This window comes from Mustela putorius, unplaced genomic scaffold (assembly GCF_011764305.1).
Source record: "Mustela putorius furo isolate JIRA1106 unplaced genomic scaffold, ASM1176430v1.1 tig00000698_pilon_pilon_pilon, whole genome shotgun sequence".
In the NCBI taxonomy this organism is placed as follows: Eukaryota; Metazoa; Chordata; class Mammalia; order Carnivora; family Mustelidae; genus Mustela; species Mustela putorius.
Genome location: NW_025421449.1, coordinates 5973889 through 5996418, shown reverse-complemented (window position 1 = coordinate 5996418; position 22530 = coordinate 5973889). Strand labels below are relative to the sequence as shown.

The 22530-nt window shown below is 42.4% G+C and overlaps 1 protein-coding gene across 1 annotated transcript in view; it reads right to left on the bottom strand.

The window, feature by feature from the left end:
- Positions 1-22530, bottom strand: part of KAT6B (lysine acetyltransferase 6B) — a 188297-nt gene that overhangs the window by 5609 nt on the left and 160158 nt on the right. The window contains 5 exon segments of the mRNA XM_004769363.3: positions 361-652; positions 2742-2867; positions 2870-3097; positions 3703-3862; positions 4177-4408. Coding sequence (XP_004769420.2) covers positions 361-652; positions 2742-2867; positions 2870-3097; positions 3703-3862; positions 4177-4408 — 1038 coding nt within the window.

Sequence of the window (22530 nt, the reverse complement as noted above, 5' to 3'; positions counted from 1 at the left end):
AGCATTCAGTGCTAACGCTGACAGGAATATAAGCCCTGATTCCGGAAATATTAAGTGTGGGAAAAAAAGTACTTGTGAGAATCAAGGAGTTGCATGTGTTTCTTATTGAAAGACTTCAGAGTTTTTAAGGATAAGCCAATTTCTGGAAAAGTAAGATGAACCCACCTAGAGGAATGTTCTGGCCTTAGAAGTTGTTTAAAATAAAACCCAGTTCCAGGAAGAAGGGATAGAACCTTTTATGAATGAGTGAGGACAGACGAGCTCTTACTCCTGCTGGGTCGACACAACCTCCGAGCTGCCTCTGGGTGGTCACATACGAGACATACAAAAGGATGAGATTTTTGTAATCCCTCCACTTACTTCGACAAGGATCAGCACTCTTAAAACAATGATTGTCTTTTTCGTCGTCTTCCTCTGTTTGTCTTTTCTTCCCAGGCTGATGCTGGAATGCTTTTCTCAGGGCCGGCTTCCCGCCGTCTTCCTCTACTTCAATCTCACAGGTAGGCTCCAGGTGCGGCATTGGCCTCTCTTCATCTGAGTTGTCAAAGGGCTCATTCAGGACTTCGGTCGTCTCAGAAATGGTCTCAGTTGTGACGCTGCTGTTGATCCTCCTGCGTTTACGACCCCTTTTCTTCTTCAGCACAAAAGGCCTCTGAAATTAATTCCAAACATAATACATAAGAGCTCATGAGAAATTAAATGTTTGAGTCGAAAGGTAGCAAACACGTACCGAAGGCCTGTCTGAGCATCCTACACGTAGAGGTTTCTCTAATGCCTTTGTACTTAACCTTCCCTGTGATGTTTAACATCCCTCCTGGGCTCTAACTACACAGGCAAGTGTTTTCCAAATAAAACAGTTGTTTACTCAAGAAGATGCTTTGAGAGGGAACATCGCCTCAGCTTAACTGTAGATTTTTAAAACCGAAGGTTTGCTTTTCTAACATCCATTTTCCAGTGGTACTTGCAGACTCCAATATTCTGTGTATCATCGCTATTCAGTCATCACGGACACAGAGTCTCCAGAAATGTGGCAATAATTGACTAGCCACTGGGTCACTCATTTAATACCCAGTAACTGTTCACAGAGCACTTGCTATACGCGAAGGAGATCTGACGGTGTACAGGGCTAAACTCGTTTCCCATTTCACAGGACTTCAGAATGAGGAAAAGGGGAAGAGGACAGTGGTCTAGAAGAAAGAATTATTCTATTTAAAATGTTTAGAGTCACGTGCTGATGACTGCATGGATGTCAGCAACACGTTAACTCTATAAAGTATATTACAGAGGCATCTAAAAAATGAAAACACACGTGAAATCCGTCTCATCTATTTAAGACACAATTTTTTTTTTCCTAATTGCACCACAGGCTGGCACAGTTGACTCTTCATAATAGCAATTATAAAATACTTTCGCCCGAGCAAAAAAGTATTTAATGAGGCAAAATTAAAACACAGGAATAGCCCATTTGCTGCTAAAATGTAATCTGTCAATAAGACCTGAAAAATGATTTAAAATACTTTGCAAAGAAGGTTCAACATGCTTGGTTAAAACTCAAACTCTAAATAAACTGTATCAAAGACTGTTGGCTCACATTAACTCTCTGAATGTTCACATGTAAACCTGATAATCATATTCTGTAATTTACCATTTATGGTTATTAACACCCCCGGTCAGCCTGTCCTCCCTAACCCACTAGAATTCACCCAATATAAAGAACTGATTTTTTCCAGACGGAATCCATTTATATGATGGGAATCCGTATCATGCTTTGGGTAATTCTGGTTTTTGAGGTTTTTAAGACAAATTTCTTTTGTAGTACGTAACACCTGAATACATTTTCCTTGTAAGAAATCCAAAGATGACTCCCAAGCCTGCAGTTTACTTTCTGGGATGCTCTTTTCTATCCCTGTCGCTGCAGCTGCCCCTCCACTAACAGCCCACCAGGCTGTGAGTTAGGACCGAGGGTTCTTTGAGACACAGTAGGCAGATGACCTTGGGGCAGAGCCCCAACTTGTGTTATTTCTAAGTCTTGGCTATCCTAACAATAGCTGGTTCCTCACTATGTCACAGATACTGAAGACAAAGATATCAGATCTGGGTTGAACAATTTATTACCTAAGAACAAAATTAATTTTTTACTTTCTGCACAAGCTATATTTAGAGAGGCCACCAGGCTACGAAAATTTCAGCACTGTGACTTGGCCACAAATGCCAAGTATCAGTATCTGCATGGAGAGCCCGAAATACCTCACCTTCTTATTCTATGCCAGGAATACGAAAAAGAAATAGTTATCAGGGGCACTGGACTTGGGAGTCAGGGTACTCATCTGGTTCTGGCTCCGTCTCTTAAGGAATTGTGTGACCTTGGACAAGTCTCCTAGCCTCCTTAGGCCTTGGTGTTTTCATCAAAATGCACTGAAGGGTGGTTTAAGTGCTCTCCAGGGCCCTTTTCTGCTCCGGAAGTCTGACTAACTCTAGTCCCACAAACCAGCAGGTGGCAGTAACGCCTAGACAAGGAAGCCTGCCTATCCCCGTTTTCCTGTCCCAGCACTAACAAACCTCACAAAAAAGTAAACACAATCATGACTGTAAGATAAACGATGATGATATATGATCAGCAGGGCCAAGTACAAATAAACTACACCTAAAGAACAGAGAGTGAAACAAATGCTAATAGATTGCTTACAATGACAAGATTTGATTGAAGCGGACACAGACTGCAAATCTAAACAGACACATACCTTTCTCTTTATGGCAACTGATTGTGGTTTAGTCAATCTTGGAGGAGAACTCTGAATATTTTCTTCTTCGTCGTCCTCCTCCTCCTCCTCCTCTTCTTCTTCCTCTTCTTCCTCCTCTTCCTCTCCTCCTCTTCCTCCTCCTCCTCCTCCTCCTCCTCCTCCTCTTCTTCACTGCTATCTTTAGACAGCTCCATCAGCTGCCCTCGCTCCCCTGCCACTGTCCGGCTCTCCGGGGAATGCAAATATTTATTTTTCGATTGTACTTTTGCAGGTGATTGCCTACTGTTCGCTCTAGAGGAAAGGATTTCTTGCTCCTCCTTTTCCCAGCAGCTAGCTTGTTCCATTAGCCGCTCAGCCTAAGGGGGGGCAGGGAGGGTAAAAATGGTTGGCCAGAGAAAGGGCAGTTAAGCCAGAGTCTCCAAGGATCAAAGGCAAAGGATCTGTTAAGTCATTTCTGACCAGGATAGTCAGCCAGCCAGCCAAGCAACATTCCAGCTGCAACATCTCAGGACTCTTTTGCATCAGTTAGGATAACAAATCAAAGAAGATTGGGTTTCATGGGATATTTAGCAGTATTAATGATGCAGCGAATTGATTTGAGTCCTTTATCACTACATTACATGCTCACTGGCATGGAGCACTTTAAGCAAGTTCATAAACACAAAGAATCGATTGACATTGCAGCCTTGGAGCTCAGCACCAAATGTGATCTGATTACATGCTGTCAGTAGTGAAAAATGCTGCTTTGTGATCAATGATAAATGTTTCATTTTTCATACTCAATTCAATAAAATTATCATGTCTTACCATGCAACCTCAGTTAGGATAAATTAGTGCCATATCATTTCACAAGCTCTCTCTACATAACCAAGCCTTTGACAACGATGGTAATGACTTTCCTAGCTTAAGAATCCTGCAAGATTGAAGTCACACAACTTAGGCAGATGAAGCCAATCATTACCTCTTTCTCAGCTTCTCGCTCCTCTTCAGAAACTGCAGCATTAGAAATTAAAATTGGGGTCCACCTTAGACTTTCTGGATCAAGTTCATTGGTCCGGGAACAGGTTTTCAGCTTTTCCATGTGGCCCAGTATCAACTTTTCCCTTCTAATGATGACAAATCTGCAATGCGATGAAGCAGAACAAAGTGCAATCGAAAGCTGAAATTTTATTTCACCTTCACATGTTGACCAATGCTAGCACTATTACCCAGGGTGTGACTGATGAGAAAGCTCGTCAATGAAAAGGTATGGCAAATGGAAATCCGACCAGCAAAAAAGTATCACTTCCTGTTTTCTATTTAGGAGAAAGGTTTTGATAATACTTTCGATCAATCTCTTATCTTAAACCAGAATGTATCCCTCTAATGCCAGGGACCCTTACTGGAGTAAGCTGCTTGAGAGGCCGCCAACGAGGCCCAGGCATTTCGTACTCACCTGCCATCCCGCTTGTCAATCATGTGGAGGTGCTGCAGAGTGGTGGCGATGTCATGGGGGCACATGCCCGTGGCTCTGCTGATGGCCTTGATACTGATGTGCCTCTCCTGGTGGCGGTAGAGATATTCTAAGATGACACTCTTCCAGTAGGCCAGGTAGGAGAGGCGGCCCAGATCGGAGAGTGGCTTCTCAGGAGACCCTGCTTGGCCCTCTCTTCTAGAAAGCAAATAGCCTAGGGCAGAAAAAGCCAAAGCTGACCTCAATGTGGTGTTTTCAGACATTGGAACGGGCCACTTGGAAAAATGTAAGTAGCCACAAGGTAAAAACAGCACATCAGACTTCACATATGCGATCCTTCTCGGTTATAGTGATCTGATCTCCATCAAGTTTATGCTACTGAGCCTTTTGTAGTAGCACTGTAAGTCCATTTCCATAGCCAGCAGCAGTGTTCCAAATACGGGTCACGGCATATTTAACAAAGCCCAGGTTGAGGATGTTACTTCTGATCAATTTCAACATCCAAGTTTCCCACCAGCTTTAGATTCTTTCAAAAAAAGAAATGTCAGGCACTTACTCTGAAAGCCTGTCGAGGGATCACCCCAAACATTAATGGGCAAGTTGTTTTCCGCAGGAAGGACCTAATGACCCTTTGACAGCTGGGTCTTAATAAAGGAGAAGGGTCTCTGTTGACTCGGGATTCTATATTGCTTGTTACATTTAACTAGTCGGCTGATCTGAAGCTTTGTTGCAGGACTAAGGAGAGAATGTCTTTCAAGTCAACTGCTGCAACTCGTATCAGCTTCACTAGCGCTACTTTCACTCCTTTCATGTAAATTAATTTATAATCCAACCCCAGAACGCTGCTTCTACAAATTAGAACAAAACCACCTCCTTAGAACTAACTGTTTCATGTATATTCAGAAAATCCCTGAGCACAATGAGCTTCTGAATGTGCACTCTACAGCGTTATGGTGAAGGTTCCTTGGCAAAGGGACTTTAAAATGATTTAGAACTTCAAATCCACTTGAAGGTTATGAATGAAAGCTGGCAGCTGTCTTCGTAATTAAGAACCACTTACGGAGGAGAGAAGAAATGCTATAAACTAATGATGTCTACCTTGCTCTAATTATCGATTTCAATAGCCTCACCTTCATGAGCTTCCTAAATTTAAACAAACATCAGCCACATACAGTAGGTGGCAGCAATTACAAAATCATGGTGCTCTGTAAACCACCCAAATCTTCTTTATCTACATTTCCAAAATGGCTGCAGTCTCAAGAATTTTCTCAATTTTGGATTTTTTTTTTTAGAAGAAGAAATCAGGCCTCTGATGCATTCTCCTGGCTCTCAAAATCACTGCAGATAATGCAGAAAGAAGAGAACAAGAAATCCAGTCTGACCCTAGAGGGGTGTAACCACAGCATTTCGCATTTTGACGGTTTTAATCTGAATGTCATTATAAAGAACAAGCATATATTTAACTTTAGGCTTTCCTGAAGTCTTTTGACTTATTTGTCTCCTTAACTCAAGTTTAAGTGTAACGTAGTTGATTGAATGCAAACAAGCACAACATTTTCCAGTCAAGCCGCTGTCGACACGTCATTCAGCTGCACAGAGGGGCAGTCAGGAGCAGTGTGTCAGGAATGCTAACAGTGACGACCTCGGTGCTCAATCCAGCCCAGATCGTGCCCTGTCAGTTTGGAGAAGAGGGCTCTGCCGCTCAAGTACAAAGGGTGCCCAGACCTCCCACCACAGATAACTGGCACGTCCATCACCTGCCTCCCAAGTGCTTGGCACATGCTCAGCAATTCACCCTGCTGGATGGAGGACCCAGCTCTGTGCCTGTGTTGGGGGGAGAAGACCACAGTATCCAAGCTATGGAACTACTGCCCCTGTGATCACGAGATCCCACAGTTAAAAGTCTCCTGCAGTGACTGTGAAATTCCCTAGTCCCTCACTGGTTCTTATCTGAACCCCACAGTTAGGGCCACAGAGCCCCACCCACTCCTGCTGCCCAGCAGGAAGATTTCTGTACAACCAAAGCAGTAAGAAGGCGACAGTGCCCGTCCTACCTTCTATTCTCCACTGCTAGGAGCAACCTTGCCCAGGAGCACGTGGGTTTCTTTGTTCTGTCTTTTCTTCCCTCAATCGCTACCCTGGGCTCAGCTAGAATCCTCCCCAAAACCTATTCTACACAGCTGTTCACGTTTTCACCCCGAGGTAGTATGAACACTCCTTTATCAGGTCCTCAGCCTGAACCGCTCAGGTCCCTGCAACTCTCAGGCATCCTGGGGTCTGTGGAGAGCATTTCAGCATAAACTTTACAGCACCTGTGAGTCCCACCACGATAAGTGGCGGTCTCCGGGGACCCCCAACGTGGACACAGTGTGTGGTCTGTGGCTGCTACTGCCACGGCAGAGTCCTGTGGCCCGAGGTGGGCTGGGGAGGCAGCGGCAGGGCACCAAGCCCCGCTGCGCACGCGTACAGGGAGCCTGCTAAGCGCACGGACTTTCACCACAAGCACCCGTACAATGCACCCAGGGAAGGCCACACGGCAGGAAGACTACCAACATCTGCCAGCAGGTGATACTCTCCTGCGCGCCGGGGAGAAAAAAATCGTACACCAAAACTCCCACCTGGAAACATCAAGCAGGATTTCAGGGATGCTGGGCACCAATGTTTGGGACCACACAAGCCGTGGTCTAAAGGTATCACTACATTCCCTGGAGGTAGATTTTTTTTCTCTGGCTCAGGAGACCCTCAAGGAGCTTGTCCCAACGAAAGGATCTTGTACTTAAGCTGAAAGTCATTTAGAAGTCCATGGTCTCCTCCTGAAGGGGACATTTTAAAATTAAACGGAATCCATTTCCACAATCAAAACGACCAAAGGTCAATTTCTGATCCCTTACTACTTAAGTGAAATCACATGTAGTATGTTAAAATGTATAGCTTAGAACACAAAGTTGTCTACTCTACAGATGCACCAGGTTGATACAGTACTGAAACTTCCCCTGCAGGAGGCACTTTCCCTCAAGAAAGTTGTAGCTGGTAGCACTTCACTAATCTGACCTTTGTTTTTTCTTTCTTCCCTTCCAAGATTTGATATTTATTTATTTATTTATTTGAGAGAGAGAGAGAGAGAGAGAGAGAGAATGAAAGGGACAGGGAGAGTGAATCTGAAGCGCACTCTCCATGGGGCTCGATTCCACAACCGCAACATCATGACCTGAGCCGAAACCAAGGGTTGGATACTTAACCCACTGAGCCACCCAGGCGCCCCCACTCTGACCTTTGTAACATGTAAATGACTTAAAAAATGAATTTCCTGCTATCTTTTGTTTCCTTCTCCTTTTTCTAGGCTCCTCAATTCATAATTACTACATAGCCAACTGACAGAATAATTTTTGTAAGAACATTAAGATTGTTTATTACAGTGATATGGTGGTTTATGTTACAGCTCTTACATTTAACTTACCAAAAGATTCTGAATAACTGATCTAAGATGCAGGGAAATAAAAAGCACTTATCTTGGAAGCTGGTATATTATCCTGAAGATCTGAAACAAGTACAATACACCCCCTGGTGAACAGATTCCCACGGTGCCCAAACACCTTTCCTTAACTGAGGATACTTTCAATCAGAAAACCTGAACTATCCCCCTTGGGGAACCTGGCTGTTCAGGCTAAAAACAAAGTGGTGTTTGGAGGACAAATCCCAGTAGCTGCAATATAATTAATTGCTGGTGAAATTATTCCCTTTAAATTGTCTGTGAGCCAGAGGTGCTGGTGAACACTTTTTTCTGTGATCAGGAGACTTGTAATTGGAAACTGACTGGCCCATAAGCCCCTCACCCACATCAACTATCTCCATACAGTTGAAAGCTGGTTTTCTCTTTTGCTTTACTGCAACAACTTATCCAAAGGAAGATGAAGTCTGAGTTTCAGTGTATGGACCACACACTTCAATCAAAAGATTACCGAAGTGTTGGGGCACCTGGGTGGCTCAGTGGGTTGAGCCTTCGGCTTAGGTCATGATCTCGGGGTCCCAGGATCGAGTCCCGCATCGGGCTCTCTGCTCAGCAGGAAGCCTGCTTCCTCCTCTCTCTCTCTCTCTGCCTGCCTCTCTGCCTACTTGTGATCTCTCTCTTCTGTCAAATAAATAAATAAAATCTTAAAAAAAAAAAAAGATTATCAAAGTGTTTTCTTAAGGGGAAAGTTAAGAACAATGTGTTGTCGGCAAAAAGTAGCATTTCTAAACTGTATTGACTGCATAGGACTCCAATTTACCTCGCTTCCCTGAAGGCTGACCTACTTGTAGTAAGAATCAATTCTCATGGTAACTAGCCCCATTCCTTGTGTTTGAAATGGTTAACTCCATTCTAGGGAGAGGGGAAAAAGTAGAAAGTTGCCTTTGTGTAGACAGATCTATTAGGATAAGGAGAGAGCTATCTAGACAAGGTCAAGGTTTATTTTTACAGACCTAAATTCCCAAATTAATTCAGCTCCCAGCATATTAACTGGAAGGTTAACCCTTGTTTAATATGAAACATTCCTTCCTTTTAAACTAGTAATATTTCAAAATTGTACACTGGACCAGAAGTAGAATAATGTTCATGGATAAGGATTCCCCCCCCCCCCACAAAGGCAGCCACCCCTCATTTTGCACACCTTCATCTTCTACCATCTGGAACCAAAACATACGAACTTCCTCAAGTACAAAGTGTGAACTTTGGCAAGCTACTCCCAATTCCCATCTGTCTGGATTATGTGCATCTGGGGTTACTAGCTGCTTTTAGGGTAAGATAATCTTCGAGGATTACACACCTTTCATCAGACACCTGTTTAGCTCAGCAAACCTTGCTGAAAGGTTCCTATCACTAGACAGCACTGGGTCTGCAAGCCTGGGAACTGACACGAGGCCACGATTTATGGCAGCTCTGGAGCGGAGGAAATCTGATGGCTCTAACAATGTATCTCGTGACTAGGGACTGAAATTCACTGGTCTCTGCTCATCTGTTACTGGTTTCTGGGGTTAAGCAGCTCTGTGACCAAGTGGATGAATGGCGTGTTATCAGTTTAAACAGTGATAAATGAACCTGACAGGCTATTTATGTCTGCTTGCTGAAATCTCGTGGTGGTTTTGCAATTAGTAAGGAAGGAAGCTGAACCTTAGTCTTCCTACTGTTTTCAGAGAACCGGAGTGTTCCAAATGACCCATGACCTGCCAGATTTCTTACTATTTTCCATTTATTAGAAGATATAAATGTATCCCTAACAGAAAGGGAAATTTTGGATTTCTGAATTATTTTATACTTTAAGAGACTGGTTTCAGAATGTGAAATGTGACCTCTCTCCCATAATTCTATGGGTCTGAAATGCTTATAAAACAATTTGAATAAATATTGCTGGACTTTTCTACAGGCTTCTCTGTCTACTTCCTATCCACCAGTGGTTTTCAGAGACTGGCCTCCCAGACCGGCAGTATCCGCATCCTCTGGCAACTTGCTGGAACTGCAAATTCTCAGACCTACGAACCAGAATCACCGGGGGCACGACCCAGCACTTCTGCTTTAAGAAGCCCTCCAGGTGACTTTGAGCACACAGATGGGAGGAGAGCCGCTATCACCTCTACTGGGGAGCTGCTTTTGATGTGGATGTGAAAACCGCCTTTTGCAGGAGGAGAGCCCCTGGGTAGACAGTGGGACTAAAGAGCCTCGATGGGCAAGGAGACCTCACTCAGCAACTTGATGGCAGAAAACTGGGGACAAAAATCTCCAAAGCCCCAGACAGAAATTCAGCAAGAGGTCACTGATTTGCTGAGTGGCTCTGTCCATAAATTTTACGTCTGTACTTCTTAACCATCATTGTGCAATCACCTGTCACTACAACTGAGCTCTGACTTGGTAGGTCGGGGATGGGGCCTGAGATTTTGCATTTCTAACAAGTTCCTATGCTATGGAACTCGGGCCATGCTTGAATTGCAAGGGTTTCTACATTCAATCACTAGTTCTCAAGTTCTTTGGTCTTGAGACCTCTTTGTACATAAAAAATTATTTTAGAGCTTCCATTCATAAGAGCTATACCTATTAATTTTATAGAGAAATTTGAAAAATATTTATTTATTAATTCCTTAAGGACCAATAAACCCATTAGGTGTTAACATTTTTTTTTTTTTTAAGATTTTATTTATTTATTTGACAGAGATCACAAGTAGGCAGAGAGGCAGGCAGAGAGAGGGGGGAGAAGCAGGCTCCCCACAGAGCAGAGAGCCCGATGCGGGGCTGGATCCCAGGACCCTGGGATCATGACCTGAGCCGAAGGCAGAGGCTTTAACCAACCCACTGAGCCACCCAGGCGCCCCATGTGTTAACATTTTCATATGAAAAAAATTGTATTTTCCAAAATGCCAAAACAAACAAACCAAAAAAAGAGGGTGATGCTGTTTTGCATTTTTCTGTAAATCTCTTTACTATTTGTGGTTTAAGAGAAAAGCTACATTCTCATATCTGCTTTGGTATTCAATCTGTTTGATATCACAGGTCATGAAATTACTTGAAAACTCCAATGCACACTCATAAGAGTGCAAAGTACAAGTAGCATCTTAGTATTACTTTGAAAATAGTTATGACCTTGCGGACTCCCTAAGGGGCCTTAGGGATCCCCCAGAGTTCCTGGACCATACTTTTGAGACCATCCACATTAAATAAAAAAATGACAAGAATTTTTAAAACTTGGGCAACAAGGCCACAGGTATTTTAAAACAATATGGCACTTATTAAAAAGATAGTAGGACAGTCATACGAGGGACTACAGGTTGCTTAAGAGCAAAGGTGCTAGAACCAGACCACCTGGAATGGAATCCAGGGTCCACTATGTACCAACTATGTGACCTTGGCTGGCCAAGTTATTTAATCTCTCTATGCTTCAGGTCCCCCATCCATAAAATCTGGAGAATAATCGTACCTTTCTCTTAGGGATGTCATCAGAATTAAATGCATAAATGTAAAGTATGCAGAACCATGCTTGGCACGTTATTGAAACGCTACGTGTTAGCTACTATAGTTATTCAAAATAATGAATGAATGAAACCTCAAGGGGATCATTTGGGTGACTAGATGTACTTAATGTAGGGGAAGAAAGAAAACATGGAAGAGAATGTAGACAGAAGGAAGAAGGCAGACTGCTCTACAAAATCAGATTAAGAAGATCCACCTCTGTTTTCCTACTTTTGACTTAGGCACCTAAAAATCATCCATTTACTCCAACGCCTTAGACAAAAGTTCTCCTCTCCTCTCCTCTCCCTAACCCCCAGCTAACCACCCAAATATAAATTTAATTAAAGAAAGCAGCCATGAAAAAAAACACAACGTATTCTGCCTCAGGAATGATCTTAAGAAACTGGCAACTACAGTTCACAGCAAGCACAGTTCTGTGCTCCCCCAAATTCCCTTTGGCCCTTAAGTCCTTAACTTCAAGGACTATCCTCAGAAAACAGCAAGGCCTTCAAACCACAATAACAATGATTGCTTGAGGGCGTCAGAGGTACCCAGAGACATTCCCAGGACAGATGAAACAAAGACCCAAATGTTCTAGAAGACCCAAGTTTGTCCCTGGGAAAATGGTCTGAGACAGAGGAAGGAGACAGCGGGTCTTTGGGGGGATGGAAGGCTGGCTGCTCTGGGTCACGTACCAGACTGTGTCTATCTAGGCCCCCTTTTAAGATCTCCCTTCTCTCAAGCTCCTGAGCAAACTGCTCAGGATGCTGAGGTCTGGCTCAGTTATGTGGAGGCAACACTGGTCTCTCACTGAACCGGGCACCCGCCTCCTTCCTCTCCCTGGGGAAGAGCATATGGTAGGGGCACGACCCCACGCTGCTGTGTGTCTGTGCAAAAACCTACAGACCATGCTGGAACTTACCAGAAAAGTTCCATGATTCTGTGACTGGGCGTGAAGAAGGTGGTCATTCTGTGTGTCAGTCACCCGCGGAATATAGAAACTCACCTATTATATGAACCCACAAATAGGGCATCAGGCAGCAGGAAAGGGGACGCTCCTCCCTCTGTGGTGCCCTTGTGTTGAGGAGGGTGAACACCTGTGAACGAGCTTCTGAGTTGGGGATGACCAGGGCCAGAGACAGACCTCTGTGAGATAGTCACAGGCCAAAAATGAGTCAATGGTATTTTTTATAATGGATAATCTAATTCATTGAGGATGGCTCTAGTTATCCTTTCTTTATCCTCTAGTCTAGCCCAATGCTTCTCAACCTGGCTATCCATCAGAATCACTTAGGGGCTTTCAAAAACCACAGATGTCTGTATCCTACCCAATCTCAACTCCTGTTTATCTCCGGCCAAACTGGTCATGGACATGTATTATGGGATGTATTAAGCAGAGGGTCCTGAGGACTCTACCATGGCCAGAATGTTAAACAGGGGTGTGACACCGGTCCCACTGCTCCACTACTGCCACCCCAAAGGGCTGTGGCAGTAGCAGTGTTGGCCGATGAGAAATCCAAGTAGAAGGTCAATCTTGGGGAAAACGGAGTCACCTAAGGATTGAGACTAAAGGGAGGAGATGGTCACTTGGTAAAGAGGGACAGACTTCACAAAGGAGTTTTCTTTCTTCAGAGGTTTAACTGAGGAGTATTTGTTGACATATGGCATGTTAACACACCAGCAAGGTTCTGGTCTGGTGTACTAGAAGAACATAATTTCTCTAAGAAGATGATCACATACGAAATAGACCGAGCCTCTCAATTTCTTCGTTATGAAAATGAGGCACCTCTGACAAAGGCTGAAATGGTCACGGAGGAAGAGATCTGTCAATATCACTTATTCCCAAACTAAACCATTTGGGGCAGGATTTTCAAAAAGATCTTCCCTTAAATATAACTGGGATGGAAACACATTCTTCACGAAGCCCACTGCTTATTACCAATCTAACTTTAAGCTCTGAGCCATCACCCGGAGGCACCTCTAGTTAGGTATAAGAGAAAGTACTAGGACCATGGCCTTTAAAGTGACAGAAATTAGAAAGACATGTCAAAATAATGCCTTCCTCTTTGACATTTTTGATTTTCCACAGCTCAAACCACTTTTAAATTCTGGCAAGTTTTAGGAAAATTTTCAAACACAAAACATTTTTAAGATGAAGTAATTTGGCATTTTAAAATTATTTCCTTTCTACTATAAACAGGCAAAAGTCCACTTTAGAGATTCAATCCAAAAAACTATTTCAGAAACAAATTTAATTCTTCCAAGGTAAGACCTGGATAAAATGTTCATGCCTAAGCAACAAAATCCTGGTAACAAGAATTTACCATTGAGAAGTTGTAAGATTTTAACATCACATTCAACACGTATGCACTTCAAATGAAGCATCTGGTCCAAGTAAAGAGCTGCTTTTAGTGCCTCACCTGTAAGACCATTCTCTGGTTGTTGGAACGTTATAATTGAACTTTTCCTTAGATAAACTAATAAAAGCAACAACGAGGCTGAGGTTCTGTGGAGGCAGCTGAGGTGGTTCACAGCGAGCTGCCTGGTCTAATCCTACCCGCAGACTAAGGGAAAGTGCTTCTAGCAGTGTGGACCCTGCCGCGATTTCAGAACCAAGCTCTGGGACTCTGGGAATCGGAACGGTTAGAAGAGCAACTCTCCTTTTTGTTGGCACTCGCACAACCTACCCAAAATTCTGTGTGTGTGTGTGTGTGTGTGTGTGTGTGTGTACCAGCTATAATTTTCTAAAACAGAACAAAGAAATGTAATTCTGAGTGATAAGCTTTCACACAGCAAACACAATCCTACAGCAATACTGAAGAAAGGAACGAGTGAGGAATACAAATCTCTCTAAAGATTTTCTTTGTCCTTAAATTACATTTCAAAGGGAATCTGTCATTTTTTGGGATAACGTTCGAAAATCAAAGCACAGATCATTGCCCAATCTGACTGATCAATTAATGTTGAAAACGTAAGGTGGGGAACCTATCTCCAGTTGTCTTCAGGTCATTTAGACGAACAGTCCCATCCCACTGGTCTACAGAACTCGAAACCATCTTTTTTCACTTAAAACCTCTGGCAGTAAATGGCGAAATGGCGGCATCCCCACTGGGTGACTGATGAGCCCATCCTGGCAGACCAGCAGCCCATGTGCAGGCTGTGGTGGGATGAGGTGCCCCATTAAGTGGCTGGCTGGTTTGCCAGCAGCTCGGTGTCACCTAGGTATCCAGCCTTTAATCCTATAGGAACCTTAGAGCCCAAAGTGGCTAGAGTTAGATGTTAGCTGTTGGAGAAACACAAACGTATAAAATATCATCCCTGGCAATATTTATTAAAAGACTCCCATTACGAGCCCTTCAGTGAGTAGGTGATACCTTTCTCCAAGTCCACTGCACTGCCTCCCTAAAGCCAGCAATGCTTAGAGCTGAGCCTTCAGTAACAATATATTAGTATCAGCACAGCTATGGCCACGGTATTATCCCCGTGAGCCTTTTACTGCGGGGTCACTGTTAATCAAAGAATCTCCATTCATCTTTCCAAGGACTGGAGTGGTTTAGTCCTGTGTTCAGCAGCTGAGTGTGTCCTATGTTCCAGGCGCTTTCCTAGTCAGGGTGTGCAGAGACACTCCATTTTCTAAATTTAATAAGGAAAAAAGCTCTGGGAGTTTAATTTCTAAACTACTATGCAACTGCTGAACGCAAGAACCACAAACTACATAAATAACAGGAACTCGAATAGACATGTTAACAGCTAAAGTTCATTTTTAAGAATCAATTCAATATGCTACATTGCAAGCAATCAATCACACCGCAATCATCATTTACAAATCAAAGTACAAGACAGATACTCATGGGGTATATACAAGTAGGTGGAAGTGTGTGATTATGGACAAGCAGATTGAAACTGTAAATTATGTAACTGTCTCTTGTAATTACCCTGCTTGAGAACCAAAAGAAACTTCCTGTATAATTTTGCAGGAGAATGGGGACGGAGATACAGAATTGCTTTTTAGTTGGGTTTAACCCTTCAATAGCTATTTAATTATGTGTGATAAGGTCAAAGAAAGTTTATGCTTAATTTATGAAGAGTTGTCAGGGAGGTATTTCAAAGTAATCCTCCGAAAAGCTGCAGATTATTAATGAAACCCGATGATTTCGCTTCCTCCTCGGGAAAGATTTATCTAAATTATTTGGTAAAATAAACAACATTCAAAACAAATTCACAGACGTCATTCATTTTATTTTCTCACTAACAACGTTCATTATGGTCTCCAGTTTTTAACTGGATGCAACTTGAAAAGCTGCAGGGGTGGAAGGCTTTCAAGAGTTCTCAGACATATCTTCTGCTTTGGTAGGAAAAACAAAATCTCATTAACTTCCTTAAATTCATGAGGAAAAGCTCCAACACTGGGCAAACCACAGGGCAGGACTTCTAATCTATGAACAGAGAACCATCATCTTAAGAAGAAGGAAGCCTGTTTTTTGCAATAAATAATCAGCAAAACTTCCTTTCAGCATATTTTAAGACACTCTAGCCTTTTTTTTTTCCCTTTCTTAAAATCTAGCATTTAACATCTTTTCTCTTCTGTAAGCATGGTTTCTGGTGCCTAAGGATCTGCCCCAAATACCAGAACTTTGAAAACCCCAGCATTCTGGGAGAAGGAAGTTACAGTGGTGCTTTCCCTCATTTGAAATCAAAAAAGAGAGAAAGAGAGAAAGAGAAAAGAGAGGGAGGGAAGGAAGAGGGGAGAGGGCAAGAAGGGCCAGACAGACAGACAGACAGACAAGGAACTTGAGAGTTTCCAAAGCTGCTGGGCCTCTCTGTATGATGTTCTCTCTCCCATCCACCTCTATCCTCACAGCCATTCTTTGTCTGAATGCACTAGTCTAACACCACTCGGTTAACGTACAACTCTTCAATTATGTTTCTCTAGGTTTAAGAGTGGAAACACAATTCACAGAAATGGAGTTTTCTAATGGACTAGACTCGACACTTGAGAGGATATGATTCTGGTACATTTCAGTACATTTCCTTCACATAAAACTAGTCTTGCAAAGTCTGATGTGGAGAAGTTCCCAAGACACCAAATAGCGGTACACACATTTTGATTTTAAAACAGTAAAAGTGGAAAAGTCTAACTTTTTTATTTTACTTTTTATTTTCTGATTATTTTTTATTTTCTTTTAGAGAGAGAGACTGCTAGCAGAAGTGTGGGGGGTGAGGTACAGAGGGAGAGGGAGAGAATCTACAGCAGGCTCCACACCCAGTGTGCAGCCTTGACGTGGGGCTTAATCCCATGACCCCAAGATCATGACCCAAGCTGAAACCCAGAGTCAGAGCTAAGCCAAGTCAGCTACCCAGGCACACAAAAAACTGTATCGCTTTTAAAAACATCATTATCCCACCAATAAATCAAAGTTTTCATTTTAAGAGTTACAAAAATCTAAGCTCCAAACAAATACCATAAGGCATGGACTCCCATTTTAAGACCATCACTTTCTTAAAACAAACAAGCAAACAATAAAAATGGCTACAACAATAAAAATAAAACACAGATTTAAAAACAATATTAAACAATATATAGCTTAATGAAAGGGAACCACCCTTGTAATCATCACCCAGGATCAAGAAATGGAAGTTCGCCAGTCACGCCGTAATACCTTCCATTTGTCCCATCCCAGTCACCTCTCCTTTTTCCCTCACAAGGAACCACTACCCTGGGGCGCCTGGGTGGCTCAGTGGGTTAAAGCCTCTGCCTTCGGCTCAGGTCATGATCTCAGGGCCCTGGGATCAAGCCCCACATCCAGTTCTCTGCTCAGCAGGGAGCTTGCTTCCTCCTCTCTCTCTGTCTGCCTCTCTGTCTACTTGGGATCTCTGTCTGACAAAAAAAAATGAATAAAATCTTTACAAAAAAAAAAAAAAAAAAAAAAAAAGAACCACTACCCCGACATCCATGGTAATCCCTTGTGTTTCCATATACTTTCACCACCAACATATCCCTGGTGCTACAATACAGTCTTGCCCATTTAAAAGACTATTTTTTAAGTCTCTGTTAAGTCTATGGGTTCCCCTCTCCACCCTCTTCCTTTTTCTTATCATTTATCTATTGATGAACTGGGGCTATCTGACCTACAGGGTTTCCATAATCTGGATTTTGCTGATTGCATACACATGACGCAGTTCAGTTTGTTCCTCTTTCCTCTGTGTTCCTATAGAATGGCAGCTGGATCCAGAAGCTCAGTGAAACTTTAGGTTCCATCCTCTAGCAAAACTACAAGTGATGGTTTATCCTTTGATCAGGAAGCATATAATTTCTGGCTGTGTCCCTTCCCACAGTGTCTGCTGCTACTGAAGTTCAAGGTCTAGATCAGTTAATTCATTGGCAGAATTGCAGAACAGCCATGTTTTATTTTTATTTTTTTAAAAATCACTTTTTTTAAAAAAAGATTTTTATTTATTTATCTGACAGACAGAGATCACAAGTAGGCAGAGAGGCAGGCAGAAGAGAGAGGCGGAAGCAGGCTCCCCGCCGAGCAGAGATCCTGGGCTCATGACCTGAGCTGAAGGCAGAGGCTTTAACCCAACTGAGCCACCCAGGCACCCCAAACAGCCATGTTTTAATTCTATCATTTCATTTCTTTTCATTTCATTCGTTAGCTGGAATATGTTTAAAAAAAGATGTTTTCCCTCATTAACTATTTGTTTACCTAGTGGTACAGTTCATATGGGAGAGGCAAGTTAAATGATTTATTTATCCATTTTTTAGGATAATGAACTGGTCCCTATCATCCTCTAAATTTAAGTGTTATTATGAATGTGTGAGTTTAAACATTTTGTGAGTTTCAATTGTTGTCTTTACTGTTATATTTATTGTCCTGTGGGAGCTTCTTCAAGTTAAATTCTGAGCCCTTTTGAAAAGATCGTAATAGTATTTGCCTCCTTGCTATCCAGTATGAAAGAAGAAACAGTTCAAACACTCCTTTTTACAGAAAGCACTCTCTACATCCTTTTAAATGATTCAACCTGTCCCCCCAAAAGGACATATGCAAATATGTTGTGTACAGTGAGGTCTACCTGTAACACATTTCCTGAAGATTGCACCAATACATTTTTTTGTTATATAATCACATTGTGTATTTTTTTCAACGTGGACAGTTACACGCATAACTGAATTGCTTTTAATCCACTCAACTATTTTAAAGCACTTCATAAACTTTAATTTAAAACAATTTTGTTGAAAAAAAAAAAGGAGCTCCTCTATGATGTTAACCCAAAGGAGGACTCAATAGAAATAATTACAAAACAGAGGTTTTTGTATTAGTAAACATGAACATGTACCACTAAACCACTAATACTAGAGTCAAAACAAGCTAACCACAAATTGATGCTTGAAGGAAAAAAAAAAAAATAGAGATTCCTAATTAGTATTTTCCTACCAGAATTCTAAACAAATGAGAGAAAAATCTCTTGCTTTACCCAAAACAAACTGATGTGGGGAAAAAAATACTACCTCATAGACACCTGAAATTATAAAATGCTGCTGGTTAGAAATCCCATCAGGAGAGGACGTTATCTTAGGATATTGTGTTGCAAATGTTAAGACTAAAGCTGGGAAGTATGTTTGAGGGGACTGGTTCCCTGGAAACCAAAACCAGGTATAGTACTCATCTTAACCGATCAGAACAGATGCTTGATCTTAGGAAACATGCTTCCCTTGCTTATGTACCTGAAGTGGGAAAAGGAAAAGAGTTGGAGTCATTTCCTCTTCTGTCCCGGCACAGCCTTGTATTTCACCCAAACATGCAGTGTCGTGTGCCTGGGATGAATCCTCCGTATGCCGACCACCAACTAGCCTAGGGGCAAGGCCGGGACCCTTTATCCTTACGGTCTCATCACCTAGGCAGTCCTTGGCAGAGTCCGTGTAAATAAAACATGTTTACTGAAGGAAGTGATCAAGGAATGGAGAAGGGCAAAAAACAGAGGGAGAGATCTCAGGTCAAAAATCAGCTGCCCTAAGCCAGCGAGGTGACTGTGACAGGTGCTGTAGGGGACACACAGAAGAGCGCTGATAAGGTGTAGGCATTCTCTTATTTACTTACTCCCACGACAGACCCTTTTTTGGCTCAACTACTATGTGTATCCCACTGTGCTCACGGCTTGGAGTTCAGCAGTGGGCCAGCCTGACCCCCATGATAGTGCTGTCAAGCTTCCTATTTTCGGCTAAAGACAGGTTTTCCCAAACTAATTATGTGAACAGAATTTGCCCAGTAGTATGGTTTCAAAATGACTCACTACAAATGCCGGTCAGTGTCAGAAATCCAAACAGACAAAAAGATTTGTAAAAACAATCCACCTGCCTGCCAAATCTTGAAAAAATTCTAAGCTATGTAAGGTGAAACGGTAGCTACAGGCCGTATGTTTCTTATTTACAACATTTTCATTGAAGCAATGAATACAAACTATTCCATAAGAGCTATTTATTTGCTCTTATTTATGACAAGCTTTGTTAAAAAAAAAGATACATAAATAAATCGTTAGCTGCACTGCCTCATGCAACTTATTTCTATGCATTCGGTAACAGTCAACCTCTGAATAAATCACGGAGAGCTCAATTTTCAACATTGATGTTATCTTCAACATATTAAAATATACTGCACTTCAGCCCAATGTCATAAAACAGTCATGACAAAGTCTTTTAGCACAACACATTATAACAAGAAAGTAAGGAAAAGTAGCCATTTTCCTTATTATATTATAAACTAGAATCCTATTAAATATATATATCACCATGATATTTATTCTTCTGTAAGTCAAAACACGTCTTCCAAAACCCGGAAGTCTGAGGACACAGCTGCCGGTCCAGTGTTTCCGCAAGTGTCACGGTGGAGGTGTGGGAAGGGTATCCCAGAGAAGACAATAAAGAACTTGAGCCCCATTTAAAAGTATAACTGATTATTCTTTAATGACTGCCAGGGCTGTGCTCACCCAGAGAGAGCTGCCGGGAGAGCTCTGCACAGGGGGAAAAAAAGCTTTCTTGACGGTTCCTTAACACGGAAGTTGGAATTTTTCTTCCAAAATAAATGCATGAAGAAATGAATTATCTGATGAAAGTCAAGAGAAGAGAAGCTTCTCTCTTCAACCAACTGTGTGTAAATGTGAGTTCTGTCACAGCTCTCATCTCTCCGCCCAAGGGTTACAGTGGATAATGGCAATCTTCTTTCTGACACAGCTTAAATGATCCTAAGATAGAAGCTGAGCTTGAACAAAGACACCAGCCCTCAAAAGGAGGCAGGGCGCACCTGACATCTTTTGGAAGCAAGTAAACCATAGCTAAATGATTATGTTCTAACAAAATTAAACTCTTCAGAAGAATCACGTGTGAGGAAAGTACATTAAGAAGCTCTTCCCAGGGTACCTGGGTGGCTCAGTGGGTTAAAGCCTCTGCCTTTGGCTCAGGTCATGATCCCAGGGTCCTGGGATCGAGCCCCACATCGGGCTCTCTGCTCAGCAGGGAGCCTGCTTTCTCCTCTCTCTGCCTGCCTCTCTGCCTACTTGTGATTTCTGTCTGTCAAATAAATAAATAAAATCTTAAAAAAAAAAAAAAAAAAGAAAAGAAGCTCTTCCCACAGTAACTCATTCAACATTTGGTCAACAAATAATAAGGACCTACTAAGTGCCAGGCTCGCCCAGGAGGTGAGACTGCCCCCTGAGAACAAAGTCTTTATCCTCAGGAATCTTACTTCTGGTGAAGGAAATGGGCAATAAGTAATAAATATACAAAAGACACATGCAACTTTCTAAGTGACTCTACACTTGCTTAGCCTTTAGCATTTTTTAATAGTCGGTGCCACTGAAAAAGGAGAAAACTATTAAATAAAAGTTGCAATAAGGAAATAAATACCACATGTCAAATTTATAGCTCCTTCATTCACTTTACTTACAGGGAATCAGCGATTCGGTCATATAACATGTCCCTAAGAGACATTGTCATGGTCCCTCAAAACCTTTGATGCTCAGCTTGTGGGGCTCAGAAATGTACTTACACTGCAACCTACCAAAGGGAGAACGGAGGCCCCAAGTGCGTGCTTCCCGGACTCTACGCCGTCACAGAGAAGACAGAATTCACATGTTTTGCCTGGGTAAAGGATGACACTGCTCAAAGTGAGGTGACAGGCACCAGAGTTCTGGCCACCATGGGGCTGAAGGTCGTGCTATCTACACGTCCCTGTAACCATTCCAGGTCACCTGCTGGGAAGGGCAGTGATGCCCAGAGACGCTTGAGGTGGGATGTGTCACCAGTACCTGTCAGGCCAGGACCAGCTCCTGGAAAGAATGTGCTCACCCTAAAATTATTCTCAACTTGCTGTCAGAAAGAAGTTCATGACACCCATACAGTCTCAGCAACTTAGAGTTTACCAACAGTTGGGGAAAACAGGCCTTACTAGAATACAACCAACTGGATTCCTAAATTAAAATTCCTATTTGACTGGAGAGAGGCCTGTCAGTATCAAAAATTTGCTTCAAGGCATCTGTGTGGCTCAGATGGTTAAGCGTCTGCCTTTAGTTCAGGTCATGATCCCAGGGTCCTGCGTTGGGAGTCCCACCATCAGGCTCCCTGCTCTGCAGGGAGCCTGCTTATCCCGGGAGCCTGCTTCTCCCTCTACCGCTCCCCCTGCTTGTGCTCTTTCACTCTCTCTCTAATAAATAATAAATCTCTAAAAAAGAAGAAAAAAATTTGCTCCAAAAAAGTTTTCAGGTAGGATGAAACAACTTTAAATTTCTGGTTGAAAAGTAGTCTTAAATTCTTAAAAAAAAAAAAAAAAAGTAGTCTGAAATTCTTTTTTTATTAATTAATTAATTAATTAATTAGACAGAGAGAGAAATCACAAGTAGGCAGAAGTAGGCAGAGAGGCTGGCAGATAGAGCGGGAGAAGCAGCCTCCCTGCTGAGCAGAAAGTATGATGTGGGGCTCGATCCCAGAACCCTGGGATCATGACCCAAGCCGAAGGCAGAGGCTTAACCCACTGAGCAACCCAGACAGCCCTCGTCTTAAATCCCAACGTTTTACTTAAATTGTGCTTTGAAAAGTTTCTAAGTGGCATCCCTTTTAAAATAGTCTGTTGAGGGCAGACTATTAAAACTGCAAGTTACTAGGGGACGACCTCAACTACTATGACACGTACTCCTCCTGAATTTAGATATCAAATACTACAACATTTAAGCCAGTGGCTAGCATCTAAGATACAGGGGAAGAAGTTGTTCTCTCTTTGAGGGAGTGGATATAGTTACCCACCGAACAGCACATCCTTCTAGGTAGAGATGAAGTATGTGGCTTTCTTTCTAATTTTGTCTGATGGACC